At 34.5% G+C, this 24912-nt stretch overlaps 1 protein-coding gene across 1 annotated transcript in view; it reads right to left on the bottom strand.

The window, feature by feature from the left end:
* The window catches only part of MKLN1 (muskelin 1), a 149777-nt gene that overhangs the window by 35785 nt on the left and 89080 nt on the right, over positions 1-24912 (bottom strand). Inside the window, exons 10-15 of the mRNA XM_012739731.3 lie at positions 23734-23946; positions 16375-16596; positions 13971-14100; positions 3439-3586; positions 2414-2528; positions 331-470 (exon numbers count right to left, since the gene is read on the bottom strand). Of these exons, the coding sequence (XP_012595185.1) occupies positions 331-470; positions 2414-2528; positions 3439-3586; positions 13971-14100; positions 16375-16596; positions 23734-23946 (968 nt within the window). The remainder of the gene's footprint in view (positions 1-330; positions 471-2413; positions 2529-3438; positions 3587-13970; positions 14101-16374; positions 16597-23733; positions 23947-24912) is intronic.

Genomic DNA, 24912 nt, shown 5'->3' with positions numbered 1-24912 from the left:
AATCTAATTTGTAGTAGTTAGGCCTTGAGTTACTCCAAGGTAAGCACATCACCTTCACAGAAATTGTTTTTCCATTATTTTAACAGTTGCAAAATTTCACTTGTCCTGTATTTAGAAATTTTTAGCATCAATATCTATCTTCACTTTTTATCTTCCTTTGAAAGAGGAAAGCAAAAATATACAGAACAAGGCATTTACAAAATCTACGATCTTCACAGTATTAATACTGCCTTATCATTAAATTTGCAAGAGAAAGTCACATCTCCAAAGCTAGGTAATAGTAATAGTTGATAATGTTAATTGAAAGTTTTCAATGAATTATTTTTATACCTGTGTTTTCTTATGAGGTACTTGCAATGCCTCAGTAAATAATCTTTTGAAGGTCTACACAACTTCAGTGACCAGAAGTCATCTAATCTCATCTTTGGAGAGCAAGATTTTCCTGGATTTCCACCAAATAAATAATGAACCTATAATAAACAACATAAAACAGACTTTTAAAAATGAATGCACAATCAAGAAACTACAGAAGCCATAGTAAAATTTCTTTTTCTTTTTTTTGAGACAGAGTCTCGCTCTGTCACCCAGGCTAGAGTGCCATGGCATCAGCCTAGCTCACAGCAACCTCAAAGTCCTGGGCTCAAGTGATCCTCCTGCCTCAGCCTCCCAAGGAGCTGGGACTATAGGTGCATACCACCAAAGCCAGCTAATTTTTCTATTTTTAGTAGAGATGGGGTCTCATTCTTGCTCAGGCTAGTCTTCAACCCCAGAGCTCAAGCAATCCTCCTACCTAGGCCTCCCAGAGTGCTAGGATTATAGGCGTGAGTCACCACACTGGGTCACAGTAAAATTTCTTCATAACAGGTAACTTTCTTAGCCTTATTCATATGAAAAAAATTAAAAATTACACTGCATTCTTACCAAAGGCTTCTCTTGATTTTTCTCAAGTTTCCATTTTACTTTATAGCACCATAGCTACTTTTTAAAATTATATTTTATACTAAAATGAGTTATATTACTACAATTACAATGACAGTGGAAGACATGAAACAAAAGCAATGATAGGAAGAAACTAATCCAAGATATAGTTTACTGAAGACAACAAATAATGAGGTTTATCTAGTTAATCACGTATTGATCATAATAATAAATGATAGCTTTAAAAAAAACTCTGACATCTTGAATCCATGAAAGTCAACAGTCAAAAAGACACTTTTAAAAATTTTGACATCTTAATTTTGCTTTAACCTAAATGCCAAATATTAAATGGCACATATAATTTGAGAAATAACTTTAAAAATATTATTTCATTTTATTCAATACCAAAACAGAAATGCAAAAGGAATGTGATAATTTCATCATTAAAGTTCTAATGGTATTCTGTACCTATATAAAGCATTAAATTGTTTACTGAAATTCTGAAAACATTTCTATTATTGGTGTTATATAATAGAGTTATTATCTCTATCCTATAGATGGAAATTCATCTACCCCTTAAATTGGAAGACTACAATAGAAAGGGCTTTTATTCACTCCTATAGTATCTTTTACCTAGAGGTCTCAAACTACAGCACAGAATTTAACCCTTTGCACTCACTTGCCTTTTTTCTCGATTCCTTTATTCTACTCAGAATCTAATTTTTTAAATACTCCAGATTTTACAAAGCATGGCAGTAGAATAAAAAACTGGAGTTTCTTTTCATACAAGCTTATTTATTTGGATTTTTAAATATTTCAAATTGTTGATACATTCAAAGAGTAATTTTAATCTCTATAATTTTTGCTAACTGTGTCAAGTCACACTCCATCTAAGTGCAAAGGGTTAAAAAATCATCCATGGCCTAAACAATAACAATCAGGCTCTGTCAGTAATTTACTATATAATCTGAGTCCAATCACTAAAGTACATGTTAAGTTTAAGGGAGAAATAGTTAAAGAAATTACTCTGAATACTTAGTGATATTAAAACTGCAGAATGCAAGACCATTTTCACAAGGCTAATAGAAAAGAGTTGTCATCTCTTTTCTACCCAATGAGAAAATCTAAAACCAGGAAATTATATATCTATTTGGTCCTTTTCATATCACAGAACAAGGTACAAAATACTAAAAGCTACATGTTGTACAAATAATAAGCCATGCTATGTATGGATCTATGCAGCCAAGCAGCAGCCACTGACGATTTTCGAAAAAGGAAAAAGTACCAAGAATTATAGACTACGCAAAAATGTTTATTCTCTTAAGGAATTTTAGGGAGAAGTGATATTGAATATTTGCTACATATGCTATTGAATGTCTGCTATGTATTATAACTTTTTATTCAAATCTACTTAAAAACAATCAGAAAGGTATACTCAGGGATTCTTTTAGTTTGTAGGCCATGGAAAGTTTACAGGTCAGTATAGCTAGAATACCTTGTGTAGCTCATCATATACAAGTTGATGGGCAAATCTTGGACATGGTTCTTCCTCCTGAAGACTTTTACTTGGATTATCCTTTGCAGCTTGATCATTCTTATAGACACAAGACCTGCAAGACATAGCTTTTAAGGTATTTTATCCTAGAAAATTAGCAGCAAATATAATGTTAATACAACCACTGCAAGCAAATTAATTGTATGTCTGATTACCAATAGAAAAAAAAATTATTGATTTGATCACATCAAATTTTAAAGCTTTGGTCACACAAAATAATCTGAATTTGTTAGAACTGAGTTCTGAAGTCTGTTTAGTGTCCATCAAATATAGCTCACTTACCAACTTACCTTCAGTTATCAAATACAAACAGCTTACATTAAGTCTCAAACTAAAGGTTGAAAGAGATGCTATCTTGTCTACTTATTCACAATAAAAAGACTCACTCTACATTGCTTTCACTTTGACTGTAAATAGATGTCCTAGTCAGAAAATAATAAATTCCTTAGTTGCAAAGTACCACTCTCTATCGTAATAGTAACTTTGGGGCAATCACAGAATGTTAGAACTGGATCTAATGTCAGAGCCAAATCCACGTTTTCCCAAAGCAAAAGGTGCAGCACCAGTTCTGTAAGAGCTCTACGACAAAAGCATCCCGGTTTGGAAATGCTAAATAATAATGTTTCCTCCCTGCTTTAGTCAAACATCTTCATTTTATCATATAAAAATTAAGACCTGAGGACATTAGAAAAGCACTGTTCTCAAGTTCACACACCTACTTGGCAGCAGAACCTAGAGTAAAATATAAGTCCCTTGACTTCTGTCTATTAACTGAAAAACATACAGGTAATATTCTTTCACTGAACATCATTGTACACAAAGATATCAATATTTTTTTTCAATACTGACCTTTAAAAGTATGTCACAAATTAACATAAGCCTCTCAATTCCCTCTTCTTTTTAATAAACCAACAATCTCAAATAAGTGTTACATTGGGATTGCAGCACAGCCAAGAGTTCCTTACCAACTATTCCTCACAATGTCATAAATCCAGAATGAATTTCTGACATTCTCTTCCCTCTTTTCCTTGTCCTTGCTGAGTCCAGATAAAACATGTATTTCATTCAGTTCTGGATCAATAGTTGCTCTCTGTGTAAATCCTGTCATTGGAACTATAAGTTGAAGAAAAAAATTATATGAAAATATTTACATTAGATAGCAGATTAGTACTTACTCTTTAAAAGAATATATCCTTATTTTGTTCTACATGTCTGCAATACTTCTAACATATTACGTACTTTTTTGTTAAACAACAATTGATCATTGCCTTCTCCTTGTTCTATAACGTAAGCTCCACAAGGGCAGAGGTTGTTTCGTTCACTATTTTGTTCCCACTGCCTGGCATGTAATAATTATTCAACAATTTATTGAAAGAATCAATGAATGTCAACTACCAGCTACAGGGAGCTTTCTTTAACATTCCGGGTTTTGTGGTATGTTTGGAAAGGTCTTCTCCCACTCCTAGATAACTAAAAACAATTAGAATAATAATTTTATTTCTTAAGTATAAAACTTAAGTTCACCTAAAATTTTCTTTGATACATAGAAGTCAAGCAGGGATCCAAATTTTCCTTATTTTTAATGCCAACTCTTAAGTGATGTATCAATGTCATTTCCTGTATGACCCATTTTCCCTCTCTTATTGTAAATACCAACTTTACCAAATATAGTAAATTCTCATATGTATTTGGGGTTATTTTCATACTATATGTTCTATTCTATTCTACTAATCTGTACCAAATTGTACCTTTATAAGTATCTGGTAGAGCTAGTACTTCTTCATTACCTTTCATTTTCAAAATTGTCTTTAATATTCTTACATATTCACAGTGGAATTTTAATTCACATTTACTATCAAATAAACTAAATTTTGTACTAAAAATATGAAATATTTTTATAAGCTTGTAAGTAGCAAAAACACCCATGGGAGGACAAACGGGGGGAAATTAGGGAAAGTTATTATTATTAATAATTTTGAGAGGGAAACAATACTCTATTTTTATCAGAATAATGGCACACCAAATACAAAAGACAGTAAACTGAAAGCAAAGAAGTCTAGTTACATGAAAAATAAGCACTACCATTTCCTAGTTCAGTAATCTGTGTTAATAACAGCAAATCATTAGCTTCAAAGTCTCTCTATTGCTATTTTGGCCTTGCTCAGTTAACTGGTAAAAGTCTGAAAGGGTCAAAAACATAAGAACTTACTGTTACATTGATTGTTTTAATGTCAATAAGCATATTCCCAGGGACAAAATAAAAATCAGTAAGATTATGCTTTTAAGGTTTTCATGAAAATGTATTTATAGATAAATCAGATCTTATAGACATAACTCACATAGCCCTCATATGTCAGTTTCACAGCCTGATAACAGAAGGGAATGGAATTTAATTGTCAAACTTTTGGAGCTAGATGGGGCCTTAAGATCAACTGATCCAATCCCCTCATTTTCAGATGAATAATTAGGTCCAGAGAAGTTATATAATTTTGCCAAAACTGCAGAGGGATGAGTGGCAGACCTAGATGAAGAGAGACCAAGTCTTCTTGATTCTCAATTCACTATTCTTTCAATTACACCAATCTGTTACAATGGTTAGAGGAGAATGGAATAAACAATGGCAGATATGGGAAAATAGAGTCAACAGAATTTAAGGGAAAAAAACAAGTGAACACATTACTATAGAACAGGGATCAGGTTGAAAGAGTTCAGTATCGCTCATACTTGACTTAGCATTTGGCAGATGCTGAAGGCTCAATATATGTTTCTTAACATGAATGAATACAGAAATGAAAAAGTACTCCTATTATAACAGACTGAGTTTCTACAGCAAACTATAAAGCTCTGGTGGTGTGAAAGACCATCTTCTAAACATAAGTTTCAATTAGTGTTAAATACAGAACTTACATATGGGGAATCTGCTAAACTCCTTGTGTTCACAGTCTTATTGCCAAAAGTTATCCAGAAATAAACTCAAATTTTAGATATGGTGAATTTTGATGTAATTGTGTATGTGTTAGACACAATACTAATAAATCCCTTCTTTCTAAGCAGCTGCCAATCCATTGATTTAAATTATAATTTCCTTCTGAGGGGAGCATAAGGTTGTTACACTTTATTGGAAAAAAAAAGAATTAAAGTTTCTTCAGATCTTCAGATGTTAAATCTAAGTTGGTACATTTAGATAATTACAAAGAGCAACAATTTAAGATTTTATAGTATCTAACAGAATACAAAATTATAACAAGAAGCAGCAATTTTACTATTAGCCATACCGTCTCTAATCGGTGATCTCAACAGTTAAAACAAATTTCTTCTATGATTTTAAACAATCCAATGTGAAACTCACATTGTAAGAGCAGTTTTTAATCAAATAACCCACATTACTGAATCACAGATAAACACAATAATTATATGTTAAGTCCACCTCAGATTACTGTAATTTACTATAGTAAAAAAACTCTACAAGAGCTGTTAATAAACAATACAATGTTTAAATAAGCTACAGAGCATCTACATAATAGATAAAATTGGTATCTTTTCAGAATATTTAATAATGTGGAAATTTAAATAGTATCCTGCCTTCTTAAAAAGACTTTTCGTGGCTTACAAAATAAATAATAATCAAAAAAGTAAATGTACTTTTTTGAAGTGAGGTAAAAGCAATTCTGACATTTTTAGGAGATCTAGAGTACTGAAAAGACTGACTGCTCTTTAAGAAATCCTGAATAAAATCTATATATTTCAGCTGAGCTTTTCATTAGTTTTGAAAAGCACAGTCAAGATTATATTACCAGATTAGCATACCTAGAACTGTGTTAACAATTAAGGCTAGAGCCATATGCTTCAATTCCTAACCTGGGCTTGAGGTGTTAAGAGAAGCATTTTTGGAGATAATGATCTACACGCCAAGGTCTGAGAGGTATGCAACATAAGTTAGCTAGATTTTGGAGGCAGGAGAAAAGAGTGATTCAAACAGGGGGAATAGCATAGGCAAAAACTCAAAGGCAGGAAAAAGTATGCTATCTATAAGGATTTAATATTCAGTGGTCATAGAACAAAGAGTTGGTGGCAAAGAGAGTATAGATACCAAGAATGGGGCTGGGCTTAGGGCATATGAGAAAGGAGCCTGTGAATAAGCCTGAGTTAAAACAATCCTGAGGGCCAGGAGAAACGATTAAAAGATTTTAAGTGAGAAAGAAAAACAATGAGTTGTATATTTTTAAAGATTTTTTTTTATATTAATTATCCCTAATCAAAAGGTAAGGCTATTAATTTACTTCATTTTCTTCCCCATGAACTGTAAGTTACATGAAAACAGAGCCTTTATTCACAGTTGCATTACTAGTGCTTGGCTTATTATATAGCACCTAGTAGGTGATCGAAAAATATCTGCTAAATAAATTTTAAGGCATATGGTTTTATTCTTATTTGGTAATACAAAATAGCTGTATTCTGCTTGTGGTGTGGAGAATGAGTTAGGGGGAGGGTGGCATACACAGGGAGAGGAAGACTAGAGACAGAGACCAAAGACGTGATGACAGCCCAAACCAGTACAAGCGAAATAGCAATGGGAATAGAGAGAAGATAGAGGTAAAAAGAATTTGTGACTTGATGTTAACTGGATAGATCAGTAACCCTAAGGGCAGTATTGACATCCTCTTGTGAAAATTAACACACCCAACAATAACTTAACCTGCCCAAAGTAAGGGGTTAATCTATTTTTACTCACAGAGTAGCCATAAGCAGGGACACTATTTTCCTTAAAATGTAATTTTGATCATTTACAAATGCAGAAAAAATGCTGAAACATTAGGCAACTTGCCTAAGGTTACTTGACTAAGGACTGAAATAGGCTCTGGAGAGCTAGAACAGTGGTTCTCAATCCTGGCCACATATGAGAATCCTCTAGGAGAGAGAAAGGAGACAAGAAGCATAAAGGGGAGAATAGGGAAGGGAGTGGGAAGGAAGGAAAAGAAGGAAATAGAATGGAAGGAAGAAAGGGAAGGTAGAGGGGAGGGAGAGATTGGTGAAAAAAGAAAAACAGAAAAACAAAAAGAAAATAATTTTAGTTTTGCTCTGATTTGCTATCAGAACCATTGAGGTTCCTAAATTCAAAGTATAACTGCAACAGTTTTAGGTAAGAAAATTTTCCAAGTAGTTCTAACCAGATGTTCAACTCTGCCATAAAAATCTTCAATAAAATACCCATTTACATAAAGCATTTGAACAATGTATCTCATAAGAATACTGTTAAAATTAACCACTTGGAAAATGTACACCTAGAAAAAAGTGGTATTTTCAAAACTTAAATCAGACCAAGACACTGATAATAAACCTTTTAATAACCTCCTATTTTATTTAGAAAAAAACCCCAAACCTCTTCATTTGGACAGGGCACTGAATAACCAGACCCTTATCTAATCTCTAACCTCACTTCATACCAACTTTCCCCACTCTCAATGTGCACCAGTTTCATCTGTCTCTAGAACACACTAAGTTCTTTTCCTACTTCAAGAACTTTGTATTTGCTCTTCTCTCAGTTCTTTATGTGGTTCTTCTTAATTCTCTACTTCTCATCTTAAATTTTTTTTTTTTTTTTGGAGATTGAGTCTCAATCTGTCACAGTAGAGTGCAGTATAGTATAGTTATTATAGTTCACTGCAACCTGGGCTCTAGGGATCCTCCTGCCTCAGCCTCCTAAGTAGCTGGGACTAAAGGCACATGCCACAATGCCCAGCTAATTTTTCTATTTTTAGTAGAGACAGGGTCTTCCTCTTGCTCAGGCTGGTCTCCTGAGCTCAAGTGATACTCCTACCTCGGCCTCCCAGAGTGCTAAGATTACAGGCACGAGCCACCGTGCTCGGCCCTCATCTTAAATCTCAAGATTACCTCCTCAGAGATGGTTTCCTAACCTACTCTAACTAAATGGGACTAATGTTACTCAATACTACAGCATCCAATTTATTTTCTTCACAGCACTTAGAAGACAACTGCAGGTCTCTCCAATGAAATGTAGGCTCTGTCAGTGAAGGAATTTTATCACCCAGGTCCACAGCTGAATCCCAAGTACCTAAAACAACACGTGAACTATGTGGGGAGGGAGAGGAGAAAAACAAACTCAGATGCTAGCAGGTGGTCAACAAATATTAAATTAATAAGTGAACATGTTTGCATTGTGAAAAAATTCACTATAAATCAAGTGAAAATTGAACAATGCACAGTAAAATGGTAATTCTGATATTATAAAAATTGATTATAGAAGTAATCAGGGAATGAATCCACCTGTCTTTTCTACTAATAGCTCTGATAATCTCTGGATGGTTTGATACATGTTCTATTTTGCCTCATTCTGAATTTTTTCAAATTCCCCACAATGAGTATATTACTTTTATAATCACAACAAAATTTAACAAAAAGAACAATTACCACACTTCTCTAAGCTAGCATAACCATGACTGAAGCATTATAATAATCAATTTTGTAAATGTTCAAATGATAGTCATTAAAGCCTGCTTATTATATTGAATCGTTTTTTTACTAGTTCTTTGGCATTATCACTCTTTGCCACTTTTTTCTTTTAAACTTGGAAAGTAATTCAGAATGGTAGAAAAACATCTTCGTGTTCAAACTTCTAAATCCTAGCTCTACCACTTTCTAGTTGTGTAATGCTGAATATATTACCTTAACTTCACTGATGTCAATTTTTCTCATATTATAAATGAGAATAATACTATCAATTAAAGATAATCTGGTATATGTGCACATCGTAGGGTCTAAGTAAAGAGTATCTATTATTATCCACCAGAATATTATAGTAGCTTACTAGCTGGACTATAAGCACTTGGAGAGACTTTGATCAGCTTGTTCTGCTGTATCCTCAGTCCAGCACTGAGCCAACACTTTGTAGTTTTCAACGCCTATTTATTATATCAATTACTATCTTCACTACCTTTTTCAGGGAGACCTACATTAGGATTGTAAGGAGTGTATTAACTCTCTCCTCCTAATTATTTTAATGGGAAGTTAGAACAACTCTTAAAAGCCAGAGGAAGTCAAAGATTAAATCATATACCTCTCCAGTATCCTATGGTAACAGAAAATAAATGAGTAAACAAAAAAGACAATTTTACATGGGCCAAGTAATGTTATTAGCCATAGTTCTAAATCATTTATTTAAGCTGCTATTGCGTAGGGACCAGGAGGAAGGGGAAACAGGTGTGGAGGCCAGGCAAAGGAGATTCGGTAGAGTTACCGTTGCTGACCAATTAGAAGAGGGTAAGAAAACCACAAACCGAAGAGATGGGCCAACACAGAAACAAACACCTTGGGGCATGCGCACAGAGGAACTGGCAGCGACCATAGGTGAACTATCATCTTGAACACAGTATAAGTCACACCCACCAGCGCCATTACAGTTTGTTATCCAATGAGGTCAAGTTAAGGGACGGTCGCTGGTTCCAGGAAATCTCCATCCCTCTTCTCCACCTCACAATCAAAATGAATATTCCACCCACCATTTAGCATATATCATAAGATGTAGACATAAAAGTAGAAATGTGTTAAAAACCCAGGGTCTTTTCCACTCACAGAGATAGACCTGTTCCCACTCTGGAAGGTACTGTGCTTTAATAAATCTTGCTGTTTGGCTTACTTATTCCTGTTTGGCCTGCTCATTCATACTGTTGACTTGGGACCAGTAACTGTTCTTCAGCACTGGAACTAAGAACCAAGGACAAGACATGAACTTGAACATGACACTGCTATTTTAGAAATTACTTACTGACATCGTATTATAGTAGAGGAAGATCCTCCCACTAAATTTCACCTCAATTTTTGGTTAAATTGATTGCGGAGTATTTTTTCGTTTTTGTTTTTGAGACAGGGTCTCACTTTCTTGCCTGGGCTAGAGTGCACTGGTGTCATCATAGCTCACTACAACTTCAAACTCCTGGGCTCAAGCAATCCTCCTGCCTCAGCTTCCTGAGTAAGTGGGACTACAGGTGCACACCATCACGCCCAGCTAATGGTTCTATTTTTTTGTAGAGATAGGGTCTTGCTATGTTGTCCAGGCTGGCATCAACTCCTGGCCTCAGCGATCCTCCTGCCCTGGCCTCCCAAAGTGCTGGGATTACAGATGTGAGCAACCATGCTCGGCCTAGTTTTGCAATATTATGATTAGGGAAATACTATCCACTGTAGAGCCAAGAAATTTCCTGTGATAATGCTTTCTTTCTTATAAAAATTTTTGCTTTTCCTATTATGTTCCTATCCTTCATCTTTTATATCAGATGCTATTTACCTACCAACAATTTTTATTTCAAATGTTGAAACATAGCTACTGATTCTACTCTTATCTGGAAACCTTATCTTAGGTGAGGAAGAAAGGCCTACTTCCCATGTCTTCCTGCTCCAGTGTGAACTGAAGGCTCATTATGTTTGTTGTGCAGCTGGGATACCCCTTTATTGCTCTTTTGTGTTAGATTCTCTTTTTTCCTAGCTCCTATGTTTCCTTTTTTGTTACTCTTACTCCTTTTTCTTAGTGTATATGGTGTAGTAATTTCTAAGAAAGAATCCATAAAAGGTCTATCATTTTTTAAATCTGGTGCAGCAAACACTACTGATTACATGATTTAACAGCCATTTCCAAATCCCTTCCCCCACGCAATACATAAAGACTGGAAAAGCTGAATATTTGTTTTTTAAGACTCTCCTGAAGCCAGGTTTTACAGTTCTAGTCAATAAAATGCAAGTAGAAGCCCATGGGAAGGCTTCTAGGCAAGTTTTGCTTTCCTTCCTTTTTACCTATACAGAATGAAGGCATGATGCTTGACATACTTCAGATAACTTGCCCCCATGAGGCTACATACATCCTCAGGTTAAACACAGAGCAACAGAAAGATATAAAGAACCCAAAGGCCTTGATGACACTGCTGAATCACTACATCAGTCCTAGATTGTTTACCCCTGTGTTTCTTGTTCTGTGAGAAAAAGAATTCTGTATTTGTTTAAGCCATTGCTTAATTGGATTTTCTGTTACTTGCAGGCAAACAATCCCCACTGATAAACCTTGCATATATGAAAGTAATATTTCTTCCCTTGTTTCATTGTTTTGGCTAGGAATAGAATTTCAGGTTGATGATAATATTCCCTCAGAATTTTTAAGACCCCGTTCCTCCTTATCTTATAGCTTCTAATGTTGCTGAGAATTTCTATATCATTCTAAGTCCTGTTGCTTTGAATGTGACCTTGTTTTGCTCTAGAATCGTTTCTTTATGTCTGACATGTGAAATTGTATAATGTATAATGATGCACCTTCAGGGCGAGAAGGTTTTGTTTGTTTATTTAAAACGTTCATTGTAGTGACTTCTTTAGGGGGCCATTTATAATCTGGAGATCAGCGCTTTTCAATTTTGGGAAATTTTCTAGTATTTATTTTATAGTCTTGTCTCCTCCATTTTCTTTGTTCTCTATTGTTGGGAGAAACTCTTATTAGTTCAATATTGGACTTCCAGGATTGATTTGTTTTAAGATCCTTATTTTCTCCAATTTCCATTTCTATCTCTTTGTCTACTTTTTAGATTTCCTTTTTACTGATTTTACAATTATTTTACTTTTTTTATTCTAACAAAATTTATTTCCCAAAAGCTTGTTCTTAGTCTCTGATCTTTAATTGCATCCTATTATCATTTAAAGCTGTGGTCCCCAACCCCCAGGCATCAGCCAGTACCTGTACCGGTACCATCTCTGGCCTATTAGGAACTGGTCCATGCATCACCACATCTCTGCCTGAGCTCTGCCTACTTCACCTCACCCAGACCCTCACAGAAAAATTGGGACTTGCCAACCTTTTTTTAGGAACCAGCTGCATAGCAGGAGAGGAGTGAAGAGGGAGTGAAGCATAGCTGAGAGGGAGTGAAGCTTCATCTGTATTTACAGCCACTTTCCATGGCATCACTGTCTGAGCTCTGCTCCCTCTCCCCACCATGAAATCAGTCTCTGGTGCTAAAAAGGTTGGGGACTGCTTATTTAAAGGGCGCAGTATCTTTTTTCTCTAAGAAAGGCAATCTTGATTATTATTATTTATTTGTATTTAGTACATTACTTCCGATTTGTTTTCAGTTTGGTTTTGTTCTAGTTTCTCTCTTTCATTGTAAAGGCCATAACACAGAAAAACGTTGAACTGATTATTCATTAAGAGTAAAGAAATAAAAATGAATTAAAAACTGTGTGTATATGGTAGGCAGCACTTAAGGGACTGAGTCATTGTACTGGGGACAAAGCAGCAAGATCAGCCATTCTACTGGGAAAGGGTTGTCTATAACATCAGTATCTGGAGATCTTTTCTCTGGGGCCACACATTTTCTTCAGAGGTGATTGCAATCTTCTGCCAAGAGACACAAGCCTGGCATCACAGGAGCAGGGTATTGGATATAAGTCCCAGGTTTAGTACTCTTATTTTCTACCCTGTCCTCTCTGCCTCCATAGAGCCTCTATCATTCTGTTTCTCCCAGAGAATAAACCTCTAGCCTCCTGCCTACTAGGAAGAATAAGAGCAGAGTCCTGAGGGTCAAACTACTTCACATGCTGTTTTTCACTACAATGCTAACTGTTGTATTTTTTTAAAGTTTTTCTTCTTAAATATTAACTATTTCAATAGAAAATATCTTTTTTGTTGTTTTTGCTTATTTATTTTAGAAGAAGCTTGTATTAATCAATACAACACCCAGAAATATTATCAATGAGACAGGTGTTTTTATCTTCATTTTGCAAAAGAGCCAACAATAAAAAGATCTGTTTTATAAATAAACACTAAAAAGGAGAAGCAAGCTGATCTAATTTCTCACCCTACTGCTCAAATTAGCATTTTAAACCATTGAACCTTAATCAAAGCCACTCTTCTATGTATCGTAACCACGGGCAAAGCAACTATTATGAAGGGTAACTATAATTACTGAAACAAGATACTTCTGAGAATGGATGGGGCACTAATAATAACCATGCCAGGGCAATATGCAAACCAGTCACCCTAGGAGAATAACTTCTTAGATGCTGAACTTGTAAACTTACAAGGTATTACCAACCACACAAAGTTCCCCCTTAGAACAAAGACATACCCTAATATGTTAGTAACTAATATATAGGTCACTGTAATGAAAACAGAAGATGGGAAGGATCAGCAAATATAGAACAAAACTGTTTTTAAGATATTAATTCTTGTAAAGCCTGCCCTCCCACCTTCAGCAAGCACATACACATAAACAATTCCTTTAGAAATTCACATATGGTCTTTCCGCTTGAAGGTAACAGCAATAACTCACATATTTTGAAACAGAACTGAATAAGCTGATAGAATGTTCTTCCTCTTACTCAGAATTACTTCAATTAAAGAAATGGAAGAAGGGTGAAACATGGTTAGAAAGAAAAGAAAATGGGCTATAGTTTTTTACCTAAAGTAGTTAAGACATATGAGAAAAAAATCACTAAATGCCCTTACCCATCCCAGAGTCTTTCTTGGTGCCATCTGATATTATGTCTACATGATCAGAGTCCACATCATAACTAAAGAAATCATTCAAATAGGTCTTTGATCGCTGGCCACCAAATACATATAAGCAACGATTTTTCTGAAAAAGAAGAAACAAAAAGGACAAAGGAGAAAGTTGTCACTTCCATGAAGAATTCAGAATGAGCCTTTAAAATTTAAACCGTTACTAATGTAATTTTACTATGGATCCCATGCAATGGAGTACTATGCTGGAATTAAAAGGAAAGAGAAAGCTCTCTATATGCTGCTAAGAGGTGATCTCTAGGATATCCTGTTAATGAAAAAAGGTGTAGAATAATGTATACAGGTTGCTGTTGCTTTTTGTGTAGAAAAGGAGAAAAAGGAATATCTATGTATGATAGAGAGAAAGAGAGAGAGATCGGTCACTTCTTTTTTCAAAAAGATAAACAAAAGGAAGGATAAACTCAAACTCAATAAAAGATAGTTACCTGTAGGGGAAGAGGGGACAGAGCAGGAAGACAGGGATAAAAACCAGACGTCTCCAAAAGGACTTTATGCTTTGTTGACTTTAGAATCATGTATATGTTTTTATTGCATTAGAAAACAAAATTAACTCAAAAGAAAAAAAAAATCTCTGAAATTTGGGAGGAGGAGGGGAACCAAGTAAACCTATCTGTATATAGAGATATGACCACACACAGAAGCATTATTTCTAGTGATTTTAATACATGCTTTTTGACTACTCATCCCCAGTGGGCTAAATGCTAAATAGAAATATAATCGGAAAACAATTTTAAATAGCACTGAGTGACTTTGTTAGCTTTGTTATTGTGAAAACTATTATAGACAAAGCAAATAATATTGTTATAAAGTAGGATTTTAACCTCAAAAGTATACAAACACAAAATATTAATAGAAGACATTAATGAAAAGATAAAAAAAATCTTTAATTTGAATTGGATATATCAGTATGAGCTCATGACTTAATTTTTCTCTTACTAAAAAAGACATATATACAGGGAGGGGCTCCTACTGGCCAAAGACAGAGAAAAATTTGAGCATCAAAATGAATAATGACAGCATTGGATTTAAACACATCAAATTATGTCAAAATCTGTGAGTTTATAATAATACTTCAAAAGATCTCACTGGTTAACTTTGGAGCCTTCATTAAAATGAACATCAATAAAGGAAAAGAATCAAACATTCATACTGCCTATTCTGTATGGTTTACATTTCAGGATAACCAAATAGTTAAAGAGAAGAAGTCTGGCATTCCCCAAAAGGATAGTAAACCTAAAATAAAACCTCTGGATGTAACTACCAATTTATAGGAAATATGAAGAATAGAAGAACACATTAAATGACAGTACGAGGATAAAATCAGCAAAATTGAAAATGTGGGAGAGCACAAATGACTCACTGCTTAAAAATAAATAAATAAGTGGTGAAGGGGGAAATAGGAGGGGGGAGTACTGTTATAAATTAAAAGAAATTTAAGAGACATAACAACCAAATTCAACATATCTTTCCTGAATCCTGACTTAAACAAACCAACTATGAAATGGTATTTTTTAGCATATTAAAAAAAATAAATGCAGACCAAGTATTAAATTATATTAAGAAACTGCTTTTGTTTTGGTTGGGTATGATAATGGTATTAAAATTATGTTTTTAAAAAGTCCTTACATCTGTTAGAATTATACATGATAGTATTTACAGGTATAATGATGCAATATCTAGAATTTGCTTTAAAATATTCCAGCACAATAAAATTTAGTAGTGAACTTAAAAACCAAGGAAATTCATCTAGGAATGAAATTTTAGTGGGGTAGATGTGTGAAAAATGAACAGCAAATCATTGATAACTATTGAAACTGACACATGAGTACACAGAAATTTATTATTAATTATATTCTTCTATTTTGTAGAGAAAAACATGTTGGTTTTATAACTGTTGATAAATTTTAATTCTAATTCTATAAAATCAATTCTTAATTCTTGCTAAATAGAAAATAGCAGAGGGGAAAATACAAAGAGATAAAGAAACTGTTCTTCTATTAATAATTGCTAAGAGAAGTCACTAAGTGGAAAGGCATAAGAAAGGGACATAGCTATAATACCTAGATAAGCAGTAAAACTAGTTATAAGATTGTCTAGATTGGTACTCAGGTAATACCTATTTAAGAATTACTAGATTGATGTGAAGAGTCTCAAAATTAGCAAATAGTTCACTGTTAAAGGAAGTTTTGTTTTTCTCTGTCATCGCTATACCAACCATTCATTTCTAAGAAAAAGTTTTGATCTCTTCCTGAACCATAAGATTTCACCACTTCTCCTATAGAGATATACATGACAAAGTAACATAATGCAATGTACAGAATATTCTTACTGAGTGGAATAGCATGCAGTGTCCTATCCGAGACTGGATGTCTTCAGGCCCAGCATTACAGGAGTCCTCTCGAAGAAGTTTCCAGGTTTGACATTGACAGTTGAAAGCAAACAAGCCACTGAATTGTGGTTCACTGGCTCTGCTGTCATCTACACTGCCATTACATGTCAAAATTCTACCACCAAATGTGTAGATCATATGTTTTTCTGAGTCCATACACATCTATCAGAACAAGGCAACAGATTGAATAGTTTTAGTTTGTTCCTATTATATGTATTAAAATGAAACCAACATGTGCAGTTTTACAATCTCAAAAAAAAAAAAAAAAAAAACCAACCCAGAACTTTGTTCTTAATAACACTAAATCCCACCCCTGACTCTCATATGCACACATTGCAATTCTGTTCACTGCCTGGCAGAAATTCAGGATGAATTTTTAAATACCTTTTCAGGTTTCCATATTTCCCACTGACAGTAAAACATGTTGGGTTAAAGAGCTTTCTGCTTTCTTGAAATTGCATAATTTTTACCGAAATCAACCAATGATACATGAAATGTTGATTGACACTTAACAGTGAATACTGATCATACTCTATATGTGAACCGTCATCATAACTTCCTTTTCATCCTACTTATAAAAACTCCCTTCTATTTTAGGGAAGCATCCAATTAACATTGCTACCATTTAATAAGAAAGCAGATAGGCAAATAAGATTGATGCAGCTAACTAAATTCATCTCTTTGCATTTATTTTTACAAAATTTTTCAAATTACTATGTTACAAAATAGTAAAACACACAAACAAAAAGACATGTGGAACAGTCTCCAGACTTATGATGTAAAGAATTTTTCCTCCTTTTAACACAACACTATAAATTTAATTTTCTTTGAATTAAGCTATGCAATTCATGTTCAAATGCCAAGCTTGCTTCTTACATTTTCTCAACTGAGATTATAGCTTTTCATAAAAATATGCAAGAAAGGAGCCATTTGTCACAAGATAATAAGAATCAAATTCTGTTTCAAAGAATATATAAATACAAGTTGGAAATTAGATGTTGAACACAAGTGGCATTTATATTTAAAGACTAAATCGTATATACAAAACACCTAATTTTTGCTAAAACTAGCCATCATATATGTTCAATTATCTCCTACTAAATTACTTCTGCTATTTACCTATGTTTATATTTTTTAATAACTCTAAAGGTTACTTTAAAAAGTGTTACTATTAAAAAGAAAAAACTCTAACATCTCCTAATCTTTTATCTACCACTAAAAAGATGCACCTTATTTGCCATTTCCCAGGTTTCTCATAGACTTCCATAAATTAAGATGAAAATCTACTATTCCCTAAGAATGAAATTTGAGGAATTGGTTGAAGAATTAAGATGTCAAAGTTTCATGTCCCTGGCACTCCACAGAAAGTGTTCCTACTCTTTAATCTTAAGTGAGCATAATATTAAAAACAACACATCCATTGCTAAAGACACCTCAGTATGGCCCATTCAACTATTGTATCTCTGTCTAGGGCTGTGCTGAAGCTAGATCACATTACCCTGTCTTAAGTACTTATGACTCAAATCTCTCCAAATACCTGGGGATTGTGCTGAAAATCCTAAGGGAACCATATTAAATGAGTCTATTTTCCATTTTAATTAATTCACAGATTCATACTAATGGCCAATCTCTGTTACCAAACCCCTATGGTTCTACTCCATATGGCTACAAAGGGAGTTTCTATTTCCTTTTGTGGATATTTAAGCTCAATTTTGATGTGGCTTATTCTCATTTGTTAGCAGGGCTGAAGTACAAACATCTTTATCTTGGCAGTTCTTCTGAGTATAGCAGTCCAAACCAATTCAAGAAAGGAGTCATATACTGTGTTAGCATGGTAATTCTTTCACATATTTTAACAAATAGGACACAAAACAGTGACAATTTTATTCCTCTGGCTACCTATTCCTAAGCTTGGTTCTTCCCTAGATAAGATATGTGGTTTCAATCAAGGTCAATTATCTAACAATACATTTAGATCACTCTAGGAAACAATGCTATTTATCAGTTTATGGTTTCCTTTTAGTTTTTGGTCTCTACTTGTTTCAAATTTTATGTTTTGTGATTTTTAATCTCTGAAAAATGTTTCTGAAAAGCTACTGCTTATTAAACTCTGTGTAATAATGTCTTTTCCATCAAAGACTTTGAGAAATTTTTAAAGCCAAACGTTGGAAGACTATTCATCTACTGTTAGTTTATTTAATTTCTAATATTAAATAAATAGTAGATAACACTTTCCTGAAAAAAAAATTTTTTTAATGTGAAAATGCCTTTATCTCACCCTATTGCAGGATTGGCAAAGGTTCAAAATAAATTTCTCCTCACAAACTTTGAAGACATAAAGCCTTCTAAGTAGCCATGTTGCTCAACTACCACCCTCCAACCTCTAAAAATGCCCCATGACAATCTGATTCTTATTTACCTACTAGGGTAATCCGTTTTCTCTCAGTGGTAGCATTTAGGATTTTTTTCTTAATCCTTGGTTCTGAAAATTCATCAAACAAGTATCTAGGTAGGGAGGTATTTTTTATCTTGCAGCCTGATCTACACCTAGTGATTTCTTTCAATCTGAAAACCGCGTCTTCAACTCTGGGAATTTTCTTCATTTTTACCTTGAGTATTTTTTTGCTTCCACTCTTCTCTTTATAGAACTCCTATTAGGTAGATATTGAAACTTCAGGACCGTTTTCTCTGTTTAACTTTTCTCTCATAATTTCAGCTAATTTACTAATTTAGAGGTTGAGTGTGTCTGTTCTGCTTTTTAATCATTTTACTAAGAATTTTATTTCACCATCAAATCAAAAATTCATAAGTTTTTTAGATATTTATTTTTCATGGATGCAATATCCTCTAGAACTTCTGTAAACATACCACTTTAACTTAAAGTTTTCTTCAGTTTACTCTTCTAGTTGTTTTTCTTTAATTTTTCTTTAACTAACTCTTAATTTATTAAGTTCAGTACCCCTCTCTCATGGTATTAATTATTTCCAAATATTTGAATTTTTTTTTTTTTTTTTTTGGTCTAGTCCTCTCTGTATCTGAAAATCCCTATTCGTCTGCCTACTGCATATACTGTAGCCTGTTTCAAGGGACTGGGTTAAGAGAAGCGAGACAGGATGCTGTGAAGGGTTATTACACAGCAGCTTTCCGATCCTCCTTGGGGGTATTTCTCCCATCTTACCAGCCCCAGTGTCCACACTCAACATTTAACCCATGGACAATTATCACTCAGTCAAACTAGAAAATGCTCTCTGCTATTCAGTCACTACATGATCATTTAATGTTTGTCCCAACTATAATAATTCTGAGACTCAAGTTGTTTCCCAGCCTTTGCTGCAGTCTTATTATAGGCTCTGACTTCTTCTGGTTGGATCTGATCCTATTTGTGTTCTACCTTATAAAAATTCCCACAAATTTTTGAGGTTCCCTGATGGCATTTTTTTCCCCGACACTATTACTGATGTATTCTTTCACAGGATGTTGAGCTGGAGGCTAGTAAAAGTATATGTTCAGCCTGCTGATCCATCCTGATCCAGGGAGAAAGTCAATGAGCTGAGATCTTTAATTCTTCAAATGAAGTTTTTCCTACTACTTCTTGGTTAGCTCACTTTCCATTTTCTAGCAATTTCCTCCAAAACTGAAGGACAGTTTGGCTAGATTTAAAATCTTCGGCTCACACTGCCTTTTCTTGAATATCTTCTAGATGTTGTTCTATTGTTTCTTGGCACTGAAAGCAGATATATAGAAATCTGATACCAGTTTCATTTTAGTTTTACAGGTGACTTGGTAATTTTGTCTAGTTGTTAAAAAAGATCTCTTTATCTTCTAAGTTCAAGGTCACTAATAATATATGTCTTAGAGTTGAATGCCTGGGTTAATTTTCCCTGAATATAGTGTGTGCCCATTCAATATGTGAAGTAAAATCCTCTTTCTTAAATTTTCTTGAATTTTATTTATAAATATTTGTTCTGTTTTATTATTTTGGTTTTCTTCTTTAAAGTCTCCAATTATGTGTACATTGGCTTTCCTTTGCCTACCTGCTCTATAATTTTCTGGTTAATCCTTTTTATCTCTTTATTTCTGTTTTATCTTATCCCTATGCTGTATGAGCCTCACTTATTCTCTGTACTGCTTATAGATTAGTCTTCATTTCTGAAAGTGGTCATATGTTTTTCTTTAATTTCTTTCCTGAGTTTTACCAGGTCCAGTTTCACCTGATCCTATTAATTGGCTATCTCATTTGCATTTTTGAATTTATGCTTTATAGTTTTCCTCAGAGTTTTAAGCTTCATTAAGTCATTTAATTCATGTTAGAATACTAGGATATAATTTTCAACTGCTTTTGCATAAAGGCAATTCTTGCTATTTTTCTTTTTCCTTTAGAGTACTTCTCTACAGATTTGGTACCAGGACCAGACAACTTTATAGAGAGTTCCTATGGAAGGGGGGGTGTTCTTGCCCAAGGTCTATTGCTACTGAATTGAAGGGCTTCTTCAAAATATGATGCTTCTGTGAAACCATGTTTTCTGTAATTCTCTGGATCTCATCTGGTTTATCTCAAGTTTTGAGCTCTCCCAGTTTCTTACTGGCCACTGCAAAAGGAACCATTGCCCCCACCCGTCACAGTGTTTCCTTCACTTTTACAAAACAGTGCTTTTTGATATCTACTGCCTCTGGGCCTTTCTGGGTACTTTCCACCTGTTTATTCACTGACTTCCCAAGTAGCTGCCCTGGGTAATCTCTGCCTCATTCCTCATACTTCCCACTACAATGTACCACTGTTAGGCTCCCTCTGCATTCCCAGTTCTCCCCATTACATCGTTGTGGGCCTCAGCACAAGTTCTGGACATTTCTGTTGTTTTTAGCTAAACTTACACAAAACTGAGAGATGTGGGTATTTTCTGCTTCCTCATTTTGCTGAGTATGTGGCTTTTGTGTGTGTGTTTAATTTTTTTGTTTGATTCTCATTGTTCCCAAAAATCACACAAAGCAACAAAAACGTGGAAAGCTTGAAAACTAAGCTGCCACTATGTTCTTAAAGAAACCCAGTCTTTGAATTTTAATTTTTTAATATGTTAAAATCCAAAATGGCAAAATAACTTTTAAACATGTCTTTGTGTCTCTAGCTTTCTCATATTCTTCTCAAATCTGAACATTATGTGTTAAATCCTAAAGTGTCATGAATACCACAAGTGATTTTTGGACTGTCATGAACACAAGTGTTAAGTTCTAACCTTCAGCTTTATTTGCATGAAACAGAATAGAAAATGGAGGTATATACACATGATGTTACTTGCACAATGTCACAGAGCTAGCAATGTTAGCTGATTTAGGGCTAAAATCCTTGTTCTTTCACTCCAGTGTTCTGCCGTACCATCTAATCAATTGAAAACCAAGCATTATTTAACAGCACTCAGCTTCCAAGGAACGTCCTATTGTATCAATGTCATGGAGGCCACATGTAAGAACTCTATGTGCTGTAGTCAGACTATTACTAAGCTATTCTTTTTTTCAGTTTGAAAAAAAAAGGGCAACATCTTTTATAAAAGAACTATGTAGTTCTTTTATAAAAGAACTTGGGAACAAGACAATAAATTGTTCCCTAACAATGTTATCTGCTGATGTTTTTAAAAGATCAGAACCAGCATAACTTTTCTTGAAGTTCTTATTTTCCACATGAACACCACTAAGGACATTAGCAGCGATGTGCAAAGCTTTGCAGAGCGCGGTTACATAGAGCCAACAGAGGTTCCAAATTCAACTTGGGGAGTTCTTTGAAAACTAATGCTTTTGATTTTCCACCTACTACTTTATTCTGCAGTCCCCAACCCGTTACCAGTCCCAGTTGTGGCCTGTTAGGAACTGTGCATAGCAGGAGGTGAGCAGCAGGAGAGGGAGTGAGGCTTCATCTGTATTTAGAGCTGCTCCCCATCGCTTGCATCACTGCCTGAGCTCCACTTCCTGTCAGATCAGCGGTGCATTAGATTCTACATTATGGTGAGTTGTATGATTATTTAATTATATATTACAATGTAATAATAATGCAAATAAAGTGTATAATAAATGTAATGTACTTGAATCATCCTGAAACCATTCTCCCCTTTTCCCCCTGGGTAGAAAAACTGTCTTCCATGAAACTGGTCCCTGGTGCCAAAAAGGTTGGGGAATGCTAAACTTGATAAGTATAACTCACTCCATTTCCTTACTATTCTCCTACACGTGTTAATATACCAATTATATGCTAATGGCAAAAGGATACTTTCAAAGCAAACAAAAATCTGCAAAGACACAAATTTGGGTTTTAACTCCTAGATAATATTTTATGCCTAAGTTAGACTCTCATAATTCTAGTACCACCTTCCATTGGGGTGGGGAACCTATAGCCTCAAGGCCACATGTGGCCCTCCAGATCTCCAAGTGTGGCCTCTCAACCAAATCTAAACTTCACAGACCAAATCCCTTTACTAAAAGGATTTGTTCTGTAAAATTTGGATTCAGTCATAAGGCCACACTCAAGGATCCAGAAGGCCGCATGTGGCCCCAAGGCTGCAGGTTCCCATCCTTGCATGAGTAACTCTTTTCCCCTCCATGCTCCATAAAAACTTTGGACACAGGTTGGGCAAAGTAAAAGTGCCTATAGAATTCAAAGTGGTTACTATTTTGTTTGACTTACACTGAATTGATATGGACTAAGTGTTCAAAGACAGATAACAATAATAAAGAAACTGACAGGGATCATGATAAGAGCTATACGTACATTAATCTTAAAATGGCTTACAACATTGCTATGTGTAGTCTTGTCTATAACACTATATAATGTCTATTGGTACTGAGTCTAAATTTAATCTAGTATATATCAAATTCCTTCCTAGGTTTATAACAAATTTGTGATTATAAAGTAAACTAAACATATTTCACACTAATTGGAAGAAAAGCTCTAGATTTCAAATTCTCAAACTCATTATAAAGTTATTTTAAATGTCTTCCAGAAATGTAGAATTAAAAATATTAAATGGACAAGTTGTTACTCTTATGATTTATGAATATTTATCATACTATAATAAAATTTTTATAAATTATCAATTATGTTCTGAGATCTTATTTTATCCTACAAGAGAAAAAATTTAAAGAATAAGTTTATATCTACCAAAACCATAACTATTTTTATTATCTGTCATAGGTATTTATAGTAGAAATAACTATTAATATTAAACAACTTAGCATAACATCTAAAATAAACTCAAAGAGAAAGAATTACGGAGTACTAATTTATTCCACCATATATTTAACTGTGCATCAAACCTGATGATCAAACACCAATTTCGGCCCTCCATCAGCAGCAGTATCCTCACTTAGTAACATCCATGTGTTTGTGTCAATGTCATAACGATAGAAATCACTTTTCAGAGATTTGCTGTTCCTCACAGAGGAATCCAAATAACGCCCCAATGTGTAGATTTGCCTCCGCTGAATGTCAATGCACATTTTATGACATGATCTGGCACTAGGACCATTCTGTAGAGAGGAAAACAAAAAAGAAGGAATAAAATATCAAAATAAATTAAATGCCCCTTTTTGTTACCTTTCATTAAAAGGTTTTTAAGAAATGCAAGTCAACTAATGTGAATCCAACTTTAAGGCTTAAATCTCAAAAGAAAACCAAAGTAGCCATAGGCAGTAGGAGACACAAATCATCTTACAAATGCTTAAAATTTACCAGGGAAGATGAGATGAACTATTCTGCATCTTATAGCACTCTGTTTATAACATCTACATGGCTTCTATCATATACTGCACTGCATCTCAGTCATATGTGCAGAGTTCAATTCCCTATTACATATCAATCTACTTTAAGACATGTTTGGTCCTGAAAAACATTTTTGTATTTCTCATCAGAATCTAGCACAAATAGGTATTGCAAGAATATTAGAATCCAGTGAATTTCAAAATTGGAAGACACATTAATAAAATCTCTAGTTTAATTCTATCCTTTTGAAGATAAGGAAATATAAGTCCAGAGAGGAAAAGTATCAAGCTAGTGAAAGAAGCAGATTGAGAATCCAGTCTTTGACTTCTTCATCTATCCTTTACATTATAAAATTGACTCCCCTGATTACATAAATAGCACAGCTACATCAAATAATTAAGAAACTGTGAAGAAAAATCTAACCCGCCGTTCTGCTTCTGTAAAATCCGCTCGCTCAACCCTACTCCCTCCCCCGCCGGCGCCACTCTGTAACTTCCCAAAAACCGCTTGCCGTTAGTCCTTGGAATTTACTGACCAAGATTAGAAGTTCCCGATATTAGCCCATCTGGTACATGTTTGTGCAAGGTCAAAGCCCATGGAATTTCCCCCCACCCTGTGATCCCTAGCCACCTGCGTGTGGTTTCTGCCTATAAAATCCTAAGGAAAAAAAAGGTTGGCGTGGCAGCTTCCCTAGCTCGGTGGTGCTGCTCGCCCCTGCGCTGCGCTGGAAATAA

The sequence above is a fragment of the Microcebus murinus genome, chromosome 9 (genome assembly GCF_040939455.1).
Source record: "Microcebus murinus isolate Inina chromosome 9, M.murinus_Inina_mat1.0, whole genome shotgun sequence".
NCBI lineage: Eukaryota > Metazoa > Chordata > Mammalia > Primates > Cheirogaleidae > Microcebus > Microcebus murinus.
Note: the sequence above shows the minus strand (reverse complement) of the source record. Positions and strands in the feature narration are given on the sequence as shown.